The sequence below is a fragment of the Artibeus jamaicensis genome, unplaced genomic scaffold, assembly GCF_021234435.1.
Source record: "Artibeus jamaicensis isolate MK-2021 breed Jamaican fruit bat unplaced genomic scaffold, CSHL_Jam_final scaffold_1283, whole genome shotgun sequence".
In the NCBI taxonomy this organism is placed as follows: domain Eukaryota; kingdom Metazoa; phylum Chordata; class Mammalia; order Chiroptera; family Phyllostomidae; genus Artibeus; species Artibeus jamaicensis.
Genome location: NW_026522028.1, coordinates 20,235,988 through 20,248,905, shown reverse-complemented (window position 1 = coordinate 20,248,905; position 12,918 = coordinate 20,235,988). Strand labels below are relative to the sequence as shown.

General features: G+C 45.3%; 1 protein-coding gene across 6 annotated transcripts in view; it reads left to right on the top strand.

Annotated features, from left to right (window-relative positions):
* OFD1 (OFD1 centriole and centriolar satellite protein) overlaps positions 1-12,918 on the top strand; it is a 32,942-nt gene extending 20,024 nt beyond the window's left edge. For all 6 annotated transcript variants that reach the window (XM_037157464.2, XM_037157469.2, XM_037157463.2 and 3 more), the window contains exons 13-23: positions 4-193; positions 1,196-1,326; positions 1,889-2,000; positions 3,651-4,214; positions 4,683-4,809; positions 5,665-5,765; positions 6,726-6,854; positions 10,595-10,746; positions 11,533-11,685; positions 12,432-12,499; positions 12,779-12,918. In XM_037157464.2, the coding sequence (XP_037013359.2) occupies positions 4-193; positions 1,196-1,326; positions 1,889-2,000; positions 3,651-4,214; positions 4,683-4,809; positions 5,665-5,765; positions 6,726-6,854; positions 10,595-10,746; positions 11,533-11,685; positions 12,432-12,499; positions 12,779-12,821 (1,770 nt within the window). In that variant the 3' untranslated portion in view covers positions 12,822-12,918. The remainder of the gene's footprint in view (positions 1-3; positions 194-1,195; positions 1,327-1,888; positions 2,001-3,650; positions 4,215-4,682; positions 4,810-5,664; positions 5,766-6,725; positions 6,855-10,594; positions 10,747-11,532; positions 11,686-12,431; positions 12,500-12,778) is intronic.

Below are 12,918 nucleotides of genomic sequence, written 5' to 3'. Positions count from 1 at the left end.
CAGCTTGAGGTTGAGTCTCTCAGAGCCCAGTGTTTGGCAGTAACAAAGCAAAACCACCTGCTGAGTGAAAAAACCAAAAACATGAGCGACTATTCACTTCTAAAAGAGGAGAAAGAAGAGCTTCAGGAGGAAAATAAACTACTCAAACAACAAATGCAAGAGAGTAGAAATGAAAACTTGAGTCTCTTAAACCGTATGTTTTTGTCCTGATTTTCATGTTTTTTTAAATTCATATTAGCTTATCATTGTGAAACTGCTTAGGGAGGCTTCCATTGGGAAAATTTTATAAGATGAACATTCTCGACTTGAAGTTACTTCCTTTGTGCTTGCTATTGCATAATTAGTAGTGTCACTAAGAAGAAATATTTTTAAACTGTACAAATCTGCCTCTCTGGACTGTACTGGTGTCCCCTCCCCCTTCTCCACTCAGGACACCCTCAGCACGGTATAGGAGGGATGAGAGTCAGGTCAAGTTTGTCCTTATGCTCTCATTGCAAACCACTGCCCTCCATCTGCTTCCACCAGGTCCCCTTTCTGGTGTCAGGTGGCTCTGGGCTGGCCCTGTGTCTCTTATCAGGCAAGGCCCCAGTGCTCGTGGATGGCCTATCACCAGTGATATGTGCCTGTGCCAGCTCACTCTCTCTGGTTCTGGGAATTGTCCCTCCTTGGTCCTCTAGGCCCAAGGATGGTAAGGGTATGACCCCATTACTAGCCCAGGGAACACCACCATCCTTTGTTGCTGCCCTACATGAGTCACCCTTTATTAGTGGGTCCTCCTGTGACTGAAATGGGGGAACTCCATCCACTTTGTGCCCGGACCCAGAATGCCGGGGACAGATGCACAGGTCGGATTGGACCTCAGGGTAGTCATCAGCCGTTTTGATGGAGGGGACCTTCTACAACTTCTGTGCGTGGTAGAGGAAAGTGGCAGGCTTTCAAGTTAATTTGAGGATTTAAAAGAAGTTTTACTTGGAGTAGGACTAGGAAGAGTAGCGACGTTTGTATTTGCATGCATTACATTCTTCTGGAATTCGTGGGTCAGTATTGCTCTTAGTCCATTTATTAGAATTAATATAATATTAATTACATGCATACAAAGAAGAGAAATAACCATTTAAAATCTCTTTAGATGCTTTTGCTAAGTAAAATGAGAAAACTTCTGGTTGCTAATCACCAGGCTTGTTTACCTTCTTAGGCATAGCTCAGCCATCTCCTGAGCTGCTGAGTTTCCAGAAAGAATTAAAGAAAGCAAAAGATGCTATCCTGTTAGGGCATAAGGAGTTCGAAATGCACAAGGAAGCTCTGCAGAAGCAGCTGCAAACTGAAGTGAGTACTGCTCTTTGCCGGGCCAGGTGTTCAGCTGGTCACTCTGTGTACCTGTGAAACTTGGCGTGTGTCAGACCAGTGTAAATCAGATCGATTTCAACATCAGAGACTACTCACCTAATATGTAAGGGTATCTGTCTCGTTCTGGATAATGTGTGCATGATTTTGTGATTCTATATTCATAATAGTAATGAAACCCAGAGGAAAGCAAACGCAGGTCAACGTAAAATTGTCCAGTCCTGATGGTGCTCACTATTAGTGTCTCTTGACTCTCACCCTGTGACTTAGGCACATTGACACTGTCTTTCTGGTGCCTGCCCCATGCCCTGCAGTAGCTGTTCTTTGAGATGAGTGAAGAGGGAGGTGGTGAGTTTGTGTGTTCGTTCTCTCCTTGTTTTCTAGGGACCTGCACACTACAGGTGTAAGGCTGCTCAGAACTGGTGAAGGAGAATAAGACCTATCAGAGGATTGTTCCTTTTGAAGTGAACTGGGATTTCATTTTGTTCGTTTTGTTCTTTTCATTCTTTGATTTGATTTCTTTTTGTTCTCTAAATCTTTTCAGATTGAGCGTTCTACAAAGCTGAAGGCCCGGATACTGGAGTACGAAGCTGCTGTAAGGAGGTTATCTGTGCAGGTGGCTGATTTAAAAATGCAGCTGAAACAAACTGAGACAGGTTAGAGACATTTTGAACCTATAAGTGTGTACATGTACATGTAAACTTTGGGCCTCTGTGGAAATATGATTGTTACTTGCTGAATTTTTAGCAATTCTCATAGTAGGGGAAAAGCTATAGAAATATATCATCTTAGAAGTAAAACTCTCCATTCTGAAATTTCAGGAATATCAACTGGGTCATCTGCTAGTGTGGTTTACTTTTACAGGTGTCCCGTGGCTTGCAAGACCCTCATACCTCTAATAGGAAAGGTGTGTTGGTGACGCGGAGGTCCCCAAATACATGGTGGACCTAGGCTTTTCTCTGATATCTGTTACCCTGATAATATCAATTCTGACTCCTCAGTGTTTTACATATTCCTTGAGAGATGAGTAAACACATGGGAGAAGCAGGGTGGCTTATGTCACATCAGCATAAGTCAGGTTGATTATGTATAATGTTTCTGTTTTGCACCCTGATTTTAACGTTAGTTGATTGATGGTGGGCACATTTCACTTCTGTGGACCTCGGTTTCCTCACTCGTAGTGGGGATAAGAATACCTACTGTGCCTCTGTGAAGAAGCTAAAGAGCTGGGGCCCAGGACACATCAGACTCTCAGAATGGTTACTGCTGTCATGTTATTACATGTCTTCACTAAGGAGGCATGTCGGCCGCCCCTTCCTACTTCATCAGACATGTACTGAAGCTTAGGTACCTTCTGTCACTGAAAGGCGCTCAAAGGAAGTTTCTCTGTGTTAGCATTTGAACTGGTTTCTTATGCTTCTTGATTTGTACTCTTTCCTCACTAGTCCTTGTTCCTTTCTCCCACATTCGTTTTATTTTCATCTCTTGACCCAGCTCTTCTCCCTGTTCCTTAGTTTGTCTCAACAGTTCTGTTTGCCACACTGCCCACAGCTGAAATCCCAGTGATGTTGAGTCATGAAAGACAGTTTGAGGATGGGATCTTTTCAAACACACGCATTGCCCTGGAGGCGCTGTGGGGGAGTAGTGTCCATGTGCACTGGCTTTGTGTTAGCCGGTCATGGGCGCATGTACGCCCTGCTGCCTGTGTGACCCGCCTCGGCCCCCGTCTCTAATATGGGAGCAGTGGGAGTTCTTAGCCCACAGCCTTGCTTTGACTGCAGGTCCTCATTCCCTTATCCAAAACTCCCTTATCCTATGATGGATTTTGTCACCGCTCTGGGAGTTATGGGGCAGCATCCTTTAGTGAAACGTGCTTGCAGTCAGGTATGAACATCCATGCTGGGTAGAATAAATACAGATTATGAATGGGTTTACATCGGTTCAGGTCAAGTTTATCAGCCAAATGAGTTCAGGTCCTGGGAGGTTTTGTGATCAAATAAATTCCGAATACATTTTCGGTTCTCAGAGATTTCAGGATTTCAAGATTGTGTATCATGGACTTTGAAATAATATCATGCTTTAAGAAAGAAGGCCTGAAAAAAGAAGACCCATGAAGCTGCAGCTGGTATATAAAAGCTCTCAGTAAATGCTACTAAATAATTATTAGCATTATTGTGGCTGCAGAAATGATTGCATGTGCATACTTGTTCTTACTGTTACTGCCTTCATTTTTCAAAAAAAATTCTCAAGCGTATTTGAATTTTACTCTCAGCTCATTTGTCACCTTATCTCTTTGTAACCCGCAGTCCTAGAGAATGAAGTGTACCGCAGTGTAAAGCCGCTTCTGGTCAACGGATTCGTGCTGTCTCCCGACAGTGGAATAAGCGAGGATTTCTTGAAAAGTCTTCTCAGACAGGAACAGCCAACAACGGCAGACACAGATACACCAGGAATCGTAAATTATCCAAGTGCAAGCACAGATGCTAGCTCCCCTGAGTCAGACTTTGAGTTTGTAGCCAACACCAAGGCAAGAATGAGAGGGCTAGAGCGTGAGGCTGAATGCTTAGAGAAAGCTTTCAGAGATTACTGTCAAAGGGTTCGTCATTGGCCCCAGGATGGAAGCCCACTAGCGTCCCAGAGCCCACCTCCCCCGCAGGTGCGAGGAACTCACAGGAATGTCATGTTAAGTTCCTCGGAAAGACGTGTCTTTGCAGACGAAGGAGCTGTGCCCAAGCAGCCTTCATTAAGCGAGATAGAAGCGTGGATGAGCACTACAGCCTTCCGGTCCCGCAGAGGAGCTGGCAGACGCCTCTCCGCCAGTGCCCTTGAGAGAGCTAAACGGACCTTTGAGGCCGAAATGCACCTGGAAGGTAAGCTTCTGCCGAAAGGCTTGCAGGGTGCTCTGGACTTTGGTGGTCCTCCGTAGACCTGTTAGAAAGCAGGAGGGAGCCTGGGAAATCTCTAGCCGGAGCAGTTGCATTCGTGCTGCCCCAATGATTGCCTGCTGGCCAGCAGTGTGTCTATGGCACAGGGTTGGTGTGGGAGGCAATGGGATATAGTGGCAAGTTCCAGCATTTTGCTTGGTACGCAGAGGTGTTGAGAGAGTGACAATCAGTGGCTTTCCCTTCCTGCCGATTACTTGTATATGTTATATTGTAATCACTGCAGTTTCACTTGGTGCTTGAATTGTCAATGCCGTGGGTCATTCATACATCACACTCAACTGTGTGAAAGGGCAGTAGAGTTTCTTTTCAAACTAATAGAACTCCTTAGAAACCACGTAGCCTTTTCCCCCAGGTGATTGTAACATTCTTGTCCTGATTTCTTGTGCCCCTTAGGTCTGCGTCGATCCCGAGTCACTGACCGCGGTCCACATCCTGAAAGAATGCCACAGCCTTCGCCTGCTGAGCGTAGGCACAGCCTTTCCGTCCATTCGCTTTCCAGCCCTCCGGAGCAGGAGGCCCGGTGAGTCCACATGCCGGTCAGCCTCAGCCAGGTCTGGTTAGCTGCACAGCAGCTCAGCCTCGACTTGCCTGGGTCGTGCAGGTGATGCGCAAGACCTTGTGGCAGTATAGAGTTTGCAGTCAGGCCGTGAGATGATGCGCGATGTCATAGAATCATCTGAATTACCTGGGGGAAAAAATCCTTTTAGCAAATAAGTAATTTCTTCTTGTTTGCTAAGCCTGACATATAGAATACGCCCTATATCAATAAGCATCTTCATCATGACATGAATACACTTAGTTTATAAAGGTAAAGAAGCAACATATGATCTCCAAAGGCAAGTAACTTCACTTTATTTTTAAACTTGATGTTTCAAACACAGCATTTAGATGTCATTTCACAATTACGATGCTGTATTATTATGTCCAAGCAAACAGAATCCTAATCTGTCTACAGAGATAAATTCTGAGGTGGTAGTGGGTCGTCGGGTCTGATTGGTGAAGCAGGATGGAGTGAATGTGTTTGGGAGTTCAGCAGTGGGTCACCCAGGCCAGGATTCGAGTCACATGTGGGACTTACGTGTGTGTGTACATGTACATATATGCACACATATGCATGTGTGTGTGTACACACACACATTTTATATCACTCTCTCATGCTAAAATAAAGCCAGGAGAGGAGAAAGGTCACACACGGGGGTTTAGGACACTTGGATACCATGGTGTTTATAGATTGCATCTTCACCTGACTCATGCTGATGCTGTACAGAATATTTTTTGAAACATTCCGTGGTCACAGAAGCTTCACACCATCCTGTGCTCTTGGGTGTCAGGTTCCTGCAGTTTCACACTCATGAATTTTCTTCTTCCAACCCAGTCCTTATCAAAGACAAGCTGAATTTCAAGACAGAGCTGAATTTCCGAATCCAGACGACCAGTGTGTGATTGATAACGAAGAATTTGAATCATCTCTTCACTGTAAGTTCCAATATAAGTACCAGTTTTTGTAAGTTGAAAATGTGGAAAGCTTAGTTTTGGTGAAACATACCCATTGTTATAAAAATCAGAGCAGTTACAAATTAGGACGTTTGTATTTTGTGATAACACCATAAATACACCACAGATACACCAGTTTGTCTACAAACTGGGGTCCTGGCTCTGGCCCTGCTTTACATTGTTCCCTGGCAGTCTACTGCTTTGCTCATGGACAAAATTGGGGTGTTGAGTCAGCTCTAAGGTTCTTTCCAGCCTGCGAAGCCTTTATATTTGTATATAAATATCATTTCGCCTTTTGAGCTTCAGCACCGACTCTGAAAGTATATTTTGCACAGTTAAATGAGAGGGTTTAGTAAAATTTACAAATTCTTTGCCAGCTACTTTAACAACTTAGTTGACTCATTGCTATTTAAATGGAGTTGAAATGATTATCAGCAAGCCAGGTGAATTCTTCTGGCCCTTTCCTGTTGGGTTATGAATCTAATTTTGAAAACAAATATACTTCTTCAAAGTGTAAGAACACTTGGAGAAGTGAGCACACTGGCAACTGGTTGTGTTGCGAACATCTTAGAATTGATTTTTTTTTTTAGATTTTATTCATTTACTTCTTAGAGAGAGGGAAAGGGAGGAAGAAAAAGGGAGAGAAAGATCAATGTGCGAGAGATACATCAGTTGGTTGCCTCTCATATGCCCCCAACTGGGGAACCTGGCCCACAACCCAGGCATGTGCCCTGACTGGGAATCGAACCTGCAGCCTTTTGATTTGCAGGCCAGCACTTAATCCCCTGAGCCACACCAGCCAGGGCTAGAATTGATTCTGTAAGGAAAGGTCTGGCATGGTTGCTTTGGCTGAGCTTTCCACACTCTGTAGTGAGTTACCCCCACCCTGCACTCCCCTCTCTTGCTGTAGTTGTTCAGGACTCACAGGACTCTCGTTTGTAGCTCGTGTCGATGCAGGGGATATGCCAAAGCGCGTAGAGGCGGATGGCCTCCGTCCTGCTGGTGACATGCCTCAGTTGGACGCTGCCGCAGCTGCTCTTCCTGCAAGACCTGTCTCCTCTGACTACCCAGGTAAGTGAGTGACAGGTAGCATGACCGCTCACTGAACACCAATCTGTGCCCTGTAAATTATTTCATGTGTTGTCAGAGGACTTTTTGTAAGCACAAATTACTCCAAGTCTTGGGGTTGGTTGGGGTGTTACCATTGTCAGTGACATTTCTGAAGTAACTCCCCATTTGAATATGTAAAGACCATGCCAAGGAGAAAACTGAAGAACAGGCTTCTTCTAGAGACTTCCTGGGCCAGTGGCTTTTATATCTTTTCTTGTCCAAAGTGTGACAGAGCAGTTACCTTTTTCCTTAAGAGACTTCTATAAAACCATTCCATCTTAGGAAACCATAGTGTAAAATTGAAATAATGGTTAATACCCATATACATTGTCAATGTCATTATAGTATAAGAAATATTCACATACCAGTTGTCTCTATGTGCTGCCTTCAGGTATTGAGAAATCAGGACAGAAAGACCTTTATATTTCAGTTTTTGGAGAAGCGGATGAGGGGAAGTGGTCATCAGACCTGTGTGGCCCACCTTTCTTTCCTCTCATCTTCTCCAGAGTACTCACGTCCCTTCCCCATGCGCGTGGGCAGGGAGGAAGGCCGGAGTGGGAGACTAGCGCTTCATTCTAGCCAGGTCCTTTTCTCCTCCAGCCAAAGTGTTTAAGCCTCAAACTAGAGAGTAAATTTCTCAAGCAGATCACCGCGATTTCCCAATGTTTAGGTAGGACTACCATCCCCCAAACCTAAGTATGCAAAGCCTCTTCTTGTAAGTCGTTTCTTGGTTTGAGTCGACCTCCTCAGAAATAGGAGGAGTTAGTGAAAGAAGCAGGAGACTTTGAAAGGGTTCACGTTACTGATTCCAGAGTGAATCATTCTGGAAAGCACTTATTCAGACACTCGATCAAGAACTTCTTCTGTGCTGGGCCCTTCCCAGAGAGCTGGGCACACAGCAGTGAGCCCACCCAGGCCTGTGCTTCCCGGAGCTTCTGGTGGGGAAGTCGGACAGTGGGTGAGCCATCCCCGAGGGCCTCCCAGGGCGTAAGTCCTGAGTGGGGCGCTGGCCACCCACAGGTGGATGTGACAGGCAGCCATTCGGCAGAGACATGAGTGAGATCATGTCTTAGAGCAAGGAAAACTAACTGAGGTGAGAGGTGTTCTCTCTCTGAGATGCAATATAAATTCAGTAATGCCTTTTAAAATTGTTAAATAGTGTGGTTACATTTTAATCATTGAAAAGTTCTTATGGTTATCACTTCCCATCTTCACTTGGGTACAAAGGGAGGTGGAAAAGGCCAAAGGCTGGTATCTTTGAGGTGCCCAAAGGAAACAGTGCTTTTCTTTGCTTTTACACCCAAAGAGGTTTCTGTGTGTTGTTCTGCAGCTCCGAAGTGCAGTCGTGCGCCCCTTAGCAGCAGGGATAAATTCTGAGAAACGGGGCCTTGGGTGATTTGTCATTGTGCGGGCATCCCAGAGTGCACTTGACGCAACCCTACCTGGTACCACCTCCTGTACACTCATGCTTTATAGTACAGCCTATTTCTCTCAGATTACAGGCCTATACAGTACTTTAGTGTACAAAACACAGCATTTAATGAAGCACAAGGGAAAATGATGCCATGAAGAGACGGAAGCATGAAGTGTTTCAGGGTGCTGCCCATATAACACGACATGCCAATTCGTATGGATGAAAAGTCTAGTACAGTAAACAAATAGATCAGTGACACAGTGCTTTAGTATCATCATCGTTAGGCACTGTACATAACTATGTGCCATACTTTTATACGACTGGCAGCACAGTAGGTTTGCTCGCACCAGCATCTCCACAAGCACTGAGTGATGCACTGCACTGTGACATCACCATGGCTGCAGCATCACTAGCAAACAGGACTGTTTCAGGGCCATTGTACTCTTCCAGGACTACCATCATATATGCGGTCTGTCTTTGATCACAATGTCATCCTTACCGTTGCACACGTGGTCCTTCGTGACTGCAGTTTTGGTATGTATGACTGTAGACCCCACAGCAAGGAAGTGGCCTTTGTTTTTTCTTTATCTTTTAAAAAATCAGCAACCAAACAGCATTTCTATTTTGCGATTCCTATTCCATGCCATTAGGATTCGCCTTTCTTCCACCAGCATAGAGGAGATTGCTTTTCTGCCTGTGGAAATGATCTGCCTCCTCTAGTATGTGAATTTCATGACCAGGATCAAGAGAGAGAAGAGACTGTGTTGCCTCAGTCCTATTAGTCAGTTCCTGCAGGGGACCTAGAATAGGGCAGAGCAAAATGTTTGAAGTTCTCTGGTGAACCTATGAATTCATCTCTTAGCAGAGCTGAGGGAAAAAAAGTTTAGCCTAAGAAAAGTTTAGGCCCCTCTCTAGAGCTGGAGGAGAAAAGTCAGCATAATCATCTGTGGGACCAAAATTGCATTAAACCTGTGAGACATAGGAACTTGTGATGCAAGCTACAGGGAAGAGACAAGTAAGTAAAGCCTGGAATGACAGACAGAGGACAGTCAGACAGATGTGGTTTTGATGGGCAGGTACAGAATACTGTGTGAGTGCAGTGCTGGGGAGGCTCACTGTCACCTGAAGGGTAAGGAGGACCTCACGTGGAGGAGGCACTGAATGGGGGCTTGCTAGGGGGAAGGGCTCCGTGGGAGAGGTGGGTGAAGGGAGCACATCAGGTTCGGGGAGGGTGATAGCAAAGGCCCAGCAAGGGAGGTACAGTTGTATTCAGAAAACTGAGTCTGGTGATAGAGGAGAGGATTCTGAATGCAAAAGTAAGGGATATAGGAAGTCAGTCCACAAAGAAACAGACAGGTGGTCAGAGCCTACAGCGCCCGCGGTGGGTTTGGACTCTAGTGGAGCAGAGCCAGCACGCAGAAGACCCACATCTTCTCTTCAGGAAATGACTGGTGCTGATGCAGATGGCTCGCCTGCATGCAGAGGGACCGGTGTCAGGGAGAGTGTTGGCTAGGTTACTTTGGCTGTTCAGGTCCGTGGTGATGAGGACCCTAGTGACAGCAGGAGCAGGAGTTAGAACCTGGGCGCCCTAGTGGCCGAGTGAAAGTAGTGCAGGAAGAGCATGATTAAAGGGGCAGGTTAAAGGTGCTGTGGGACTTCCACGTGTTCCTGGCAGGGAACCCATCAGAAACATGGATGCGCAGCTAGGGAGAGATTGGGACTGGAGGAAAAGATGTGGGAATGATTGGGACACAGGTGATAGCTAATACCCAGGAAGGCGTCATCAGGAGCAAGAGAATGGCAGTGAGACGGCTGGGGGGCGGTTTTGTAATGTTCTGGGCAGGAGAGGCTTGAGTGCCTTTGTGGGAGTCAGGACAAGCGTTATCCAACTGCTGTGGCAATAATTAGGGACTGGTGCTAAGTCAGAGTCCTAAAGGTAGTGGAGGAACATTATAAACAAGTGTAGTGGTAGAAATGCAGGGCTTGGGAAGGAGGGAAGAAGGAGGAAGAGTTGAGGAGGATGAGAAAATGTCGAGTGGAGCGCAGGACAGGTGAAGTTGTTCATGGTCAGGGTCACTTGTGTTCATCTCAGTAAAGTAAAAGGTGTGTGCCGTGCTAGGCATGGAGCTGGGGGCTGGAGGACCATGAAGGGGCATCAGCGGGCCAACAGCATCCGCTAAGAATCAAGCAGTCTTCCCGAGTCTCTGCAGGGACGGCTGTAAACCAAGTCCCGAGTTGGTTTGAAAAAGTGAAGCCGGGAGCTACTCTTTATTTTCTGTCCCTTCAGACATGGATCAGACACAAAATGTGGAAGACAGCGAAGAAGAAAAAATATGGCAGCTGGTTGAAGAACAAGAACAGAGAGAAGAAAGAAGTCAGAGTCTACGAGGAGCTTCACAGAGGGAACGGAGAGAACTAGAAAAACTCAACCAACAACGGGTAATAATTTTAAGTGTAGCTGAATTTGCCACGCTGGTTTCTGCATGACACACCTTCAGTGAGCAGCTTGCTCTCAGGGAAGTGACACCTTCAGGTGTCCCAAGTCTTAGTGGTAGGTAACTTAAAATAAAAAGCCTGCCATAGGCAGGAGGGCTGCACGTGCACGCCTTAGCCATCTGACAGCAACTAGGGGCTTTTGCAAGCCCGTGTGTGTGCATTCTCATCTGGTCCTGAAAACACACTCATAAAGGAGACAAGCTATGCTTTGCCATAGATCTTCCCTTTGTAAGTGTGGTTTACATGTCAGCTAGCTGGGACCACAGGAACCCCAGGAAAGTGACTACCAGTCCCTGGTGGCTTCCTCAGGCTCCCCTGCCCACCTCCTTCCTGGTCTCTTCGGCTTTCAATGTCCTGATTCTGCTCTCAGACAGATGGATTTCTCTGGCCACTTTGCACACCTGCTGAATCTGACATAAGTTAATCTTATGTATGGAGGTTTCTTGAACTCCTGGTTAATTTGGTCTATCACTGGACACATGTTTGTCCCCCTTTGAAGTCATCCAGTAGTAATGACTTCCATGGGAAAAAAAGAAATAGGTTTTTTTTGGTTAATTGTTCAAGTACAGTTGTCTCCATTTTCCCACCACCAATTTGCCCCCACCCAACCCACCCCCAGGAAACAGTTTTCTGACATGCAGGTTTTACTTAAAGGATCAGAGTTATATTACCATGTGTTTTTAAAACATGTTTCTATATTTCCTGTTCTGGTGGCCATCTGTTTGACAGTGGATGATTGAAGAGTCATTGAAGATTGAAATGGAGAAGGACTTAGAAGTGAGTGTTCAAGAAATGAAAGACAAACCTGCTTGTGATGAAAGTCCTTTCGAGAAATACATGAAAATCATCCAGGACAATCAGGACCAGAAGAAGGATGATAAGGTACTGGTGCTGTGAACCACTGTCTGGGGAGGGGCATGAGGGCTTCTGTGCTTTATTAGAAAACCTTGGGACAGGAATCTGTCTTCACCAGAGACAAAAAGGTAAAAGCAGAGGAAATTCAAAGTTCAAATGGAACCTTGAGGGTTTTTTTTTTAAGATTACTTATTTATTTTTAAAGAGAGGGGAAGGGAGGGAGAAAGAGAGGGAAAGAAATACCAGTCTGTGGTTACCTCCCATGTGCCCCCACCAAGGATCTGGCCAACAACCCAGGCATGTGCCCTGACTGGGAATTGAACCTGTGACCCTTTCGTTTGCAGGCTGGCGCTTAATCCACTGAGCCACACCAGCCAGAGCTGAAGTCTTTTAAATATATTCCATTCTTGACAAAATTTTTTTGCTTTTGCTTGAGTAAGAGGTTGAACAGATTTTGACTTGTCAAAGTTGGTAAAGTTGAGATGTGTGTTATTTTGGGAACAAGAGTGAAATATAATGAAAGCCCTGTCAGTGAACAATGAATGCATCGGTTGTCCGAGACATTCAAAGGCCGTATGAATCTGAAACGCTATGGGTACCGAGAACGCATACTGGCTAGTTGGATGTGCTTGCTCAATTTCATGTTTACAAGTCACCTCTTTTTTTGACTTTCAATTATATGTATATTTCAGAAAGTTCTTAGAGAAATCAAAGTGTTTCATGAAATTAATGTATATCTGATTTCAAAAGAATTCTTTCCCCCTCTGCATCAGAACTCGGTGAAGGTGGTCAAAGAAGTTTCGCAGGTGGACACGCTGCCCTCCAGTGACAAAGATGAGAGGTACGCTTTCCCCAACACAGTGTTCTTGGGAAACCATTAGCATGTTAATGGGTTTGTTGGCCAAGACAGCCAGTCAGAGGTTGGAGTGTGCCTGTAAGAAATGATTGAATTGATCAAAATTACTGAGTTCAAATCCATTACGTTTTTAAGTTACATATTACTACTGATACAAATTGTGAGTGAGCAGAAACCCCACAGGGAAGGAATGACAATACTATAAAGGTCCTTGAATAAACTGGACAAGAATTTAACATTTAAAACATTTTTGTCTTAATTTAGTTTCGCAGACCATTCTCATGAAGAACCAGACGACTTTTGGTAACTGCGTGTGCTGGCCAGCTTCTTGCTCCTATAACACCAAAAGGCCTGTGACTTCTCTGTATTGAGACAGAGTTCTCAATAAACAGTGTTTGATCCAA